Source organism: Myotis davidii, unplaced genomic scaffold (assembly GCF_000327345.1).
Source record: "Myotis davidii unplaced genomic scaffold, ASM32734v1 scaffold49, whole genome shotgun sequence".
Taxonomy (NCBI): domain Eukaryota; kingdom Metazoa; phylum Chordata; class Mammalia; order Chiroptera; family Vespertilionidae; genus Myotis; species Myotis davidii.
In genome coordinates, this window is record NW_006300375.1 from 3604023 (window position 1) to 3606685 (window position 2663).

Sequence of the window (2663 nt, forward strand, 5' to 3'; positions counted from 1 at the left end):
CCAAGGCAGATATATGATTTTTTTTTACATTTAAACTATTTTCAGGGGTGTGTATTCTAACTCAAGGTCAAGGTTAATGTTAGACATCACCAGTATCCATAAAAAATCTTGAAACATTTTCGGCAAAGTGGGGATTTTTAGTTTTCAGAGGAGAGTGATAATCCATGTCACAGGTCTGCTGAGAACGGAGCAGAAAGGCAAAGAGTTGGGATGCTTTGTTTTTAGTGACTGCGGGCTGGTTATTTGAGAAGAAATGTTAACATAGAGAAGAGAAAATACGAGATGAGGTCATCTGAGCACAGAAAAGGGCTGGAATTGTTAGTTGCTAGGGATTCAAAATAGATGTTTAGAACAGTTAATAATACTTTCAGGAATGGGTTAACTGAAACTAGCATGAATTTTTAATAAGCATGTTCAATATGATTCGATGACTTTATTTAGCTAACCTTTATGTTCTGGGAGGAGGTAGAGGGTATGAAAAGGAGAAGAAAGGGGAGGACAGTCAGGCATGAACTCAGTAAAAAACAGACCTCCTTGTTTAGAGATGAGTATATTAGGCTGTCCTCTATCAGTGTTACCCAGCACATCAGAAAGAGCTTCAGAATCCTTTGTCCTTTCATTAATTGATGTGCAGTACTAGCACTGTGTGCTTTAAAATGGCTAAATTAAATTGCATAGATAATCAAGATATTAGAATGAATCGCAGAAAAACCCCACTTTTTAAAAAATAGATAATCTTAAAGAAATTACTCTTTAATGACAGAGTTACTGATTGCTAAAGAAGTGAGAAAAAAAACACACAACAAAACACTTCATGGAATTAAAGCTCTTGACTTTCTCTATCTGTGTGTTTCCAGTTCAGTAGTTAATATTAAAATGTTGTGCCTCAGTCACATTTCAGGTGCTCAATAGCCTTATTGTCTGTCATATCGCATAAAGCAAAAAAAAACATTTCCATCATCACAGAAAGTTTACTGATCTAGTCTTTACTCTGCCATTAGCTTGGGCAAGATGATTAGCCATATTTGTAACCTGAGATAAGGTAACTATAGCTTATTTCCAGTGATAGATACCACAATTCCTTAAATATGTACAATAAAACATTTTTTCTATGAGTTTCAACAATTTAATAGTGCTAATTTTGCATTGAGAACTAACATTTTTAAACATGCTTAAAACAGTTTTGCATTTTTTTGTATTCATTTGAGAGAGGTAAGAGGTGCATACTAAGACATAAAACACAGTAACCTATCTTCTAAACTCATTCTCCTTCTGTTTTATTGTTTGTTTATGATACTTTGTATTTCAAGATGCGATATCATTTTAATGTGTTAAGAATCTTTGAATATACTGTAGTCTGAGTTTTCTTATGTGTAAAATAAGGTAACTATGGTTTATTTCCAGTGATAAATACCACAATTCCTTAAACATGTAAAATAAAACATTTTTATATGAGTTTCAATTTAATAGTGCTAATTTTGCATTGAGAACTAACATTTTTAAACATGCTTAAAACAGTTTTGCATTTTTTTGTATTCATTTGAGAGAGGTAAGAGGTGCATACTAAGACATAAAACACAGTAACCTATCTTCTAAACTCATTCTCCTTCTGTTTTATTGTTTGTTTATGATACTTTGTATTTCAAGATGCGATATCATTTTAATGTGTTAAGAATCTTTGAATATTTTTATTTCTTTTTCCCAAAAGATACAGTTCTGTTATTTTTTAAAATATTTACTTTGCAGGATCTTTCATGTAGAAAAACTTATGAACACCAACTTGGTATTCATAATGGTTGAGAGCAAAGGGACTTGTCCCTGTGACACACGACTGCTCATACAAGCGGAGCAGACTTGTATCCTTTGACATCGGAGGTGTTTGGAAGGGAAAGCCATCTTGAAATAATGTGTTTTTAACCTCGACATGTTGTTTATGCTCATCAAAAGAAAAACATTACAGAGTGATCAGCGCACAGGAAGAATGGACCCCTCATGCAAAATCTGTTTTGCATGTCAAGGCTGATGTTGCTATACATGCACCAAAAGAATGTGAAAGGTTTCTTACTCACAGAATGAAGTTTGGTGGAGAGAGCAGTGCAGATTCCCAAGTAGATCGGAAAATGGCCTGAGAGAGCTGGGAGGAGCAATTGTCTGGGTTAGGCAGCAGTGCCAATGGAGGGAGCACTCCACTCGGGCTTTCCTGATCACCTAGATGTGGGGTAGAAGGAAAGGTGGCATTGTGGCTGGAAAGCTGTCAATAGTCAATAATGCAAAATGCAGTCAGATATGGTACATGCATCCAATGGGATACCATTCATTCTTAAAAAAGGAAACCCTGTCATATGCTTCAACTACTAAAACTACTTCTGGTGGTAAACATGCAAAATGACATGCAATGACTATTAAGCACTTATGCAGAGGTTCTGTAGAGCACCTATCCTATATAATAAGAGAGGGATATGCTAATTAGCCTGAATATGCTAATTAGTCATAACCGGTATGCAAATTGACCATCACTCTAACACACAAGATGGCCTGCAGGGGAGACGTTATGCATCAATCAGGCTGGCAGGCAGAAGTGGTTAGGGGTAATCAGGCAGGCAGGTAGGCAGGCAGGCAGGTGAGCAGTTGGGAGCCAGCAGTCCCGGATTGTGAGAGTGCTA

The 2663-nt window shown here is 36.2% G+C and overlaps 1 protein-coding gene across 1 annotated transcript in view; it reads left to right on the plus strand.

Moving 5' to 3' along the window:
* The window catches only part of CACNA2D1 (calcium voltage-gated channel auxiliary subunit alpha2delta 1), a 319906-nt gene that overhangs the window by 299528 nt on the left and 17715 nt on the right, over window positions 1–2663 (plus strand). Inside the window, exon 37 of the mRNA XM_015572696.1 lies at window positions 1747–1856. Within this exon, the coding sequence (XP_015428182.1) occupies window positions 1747–1856 (110 nt within the window). The remainder of the gene's footprint in view (window positions 1–1746; window positions 1857–2663) is intronic.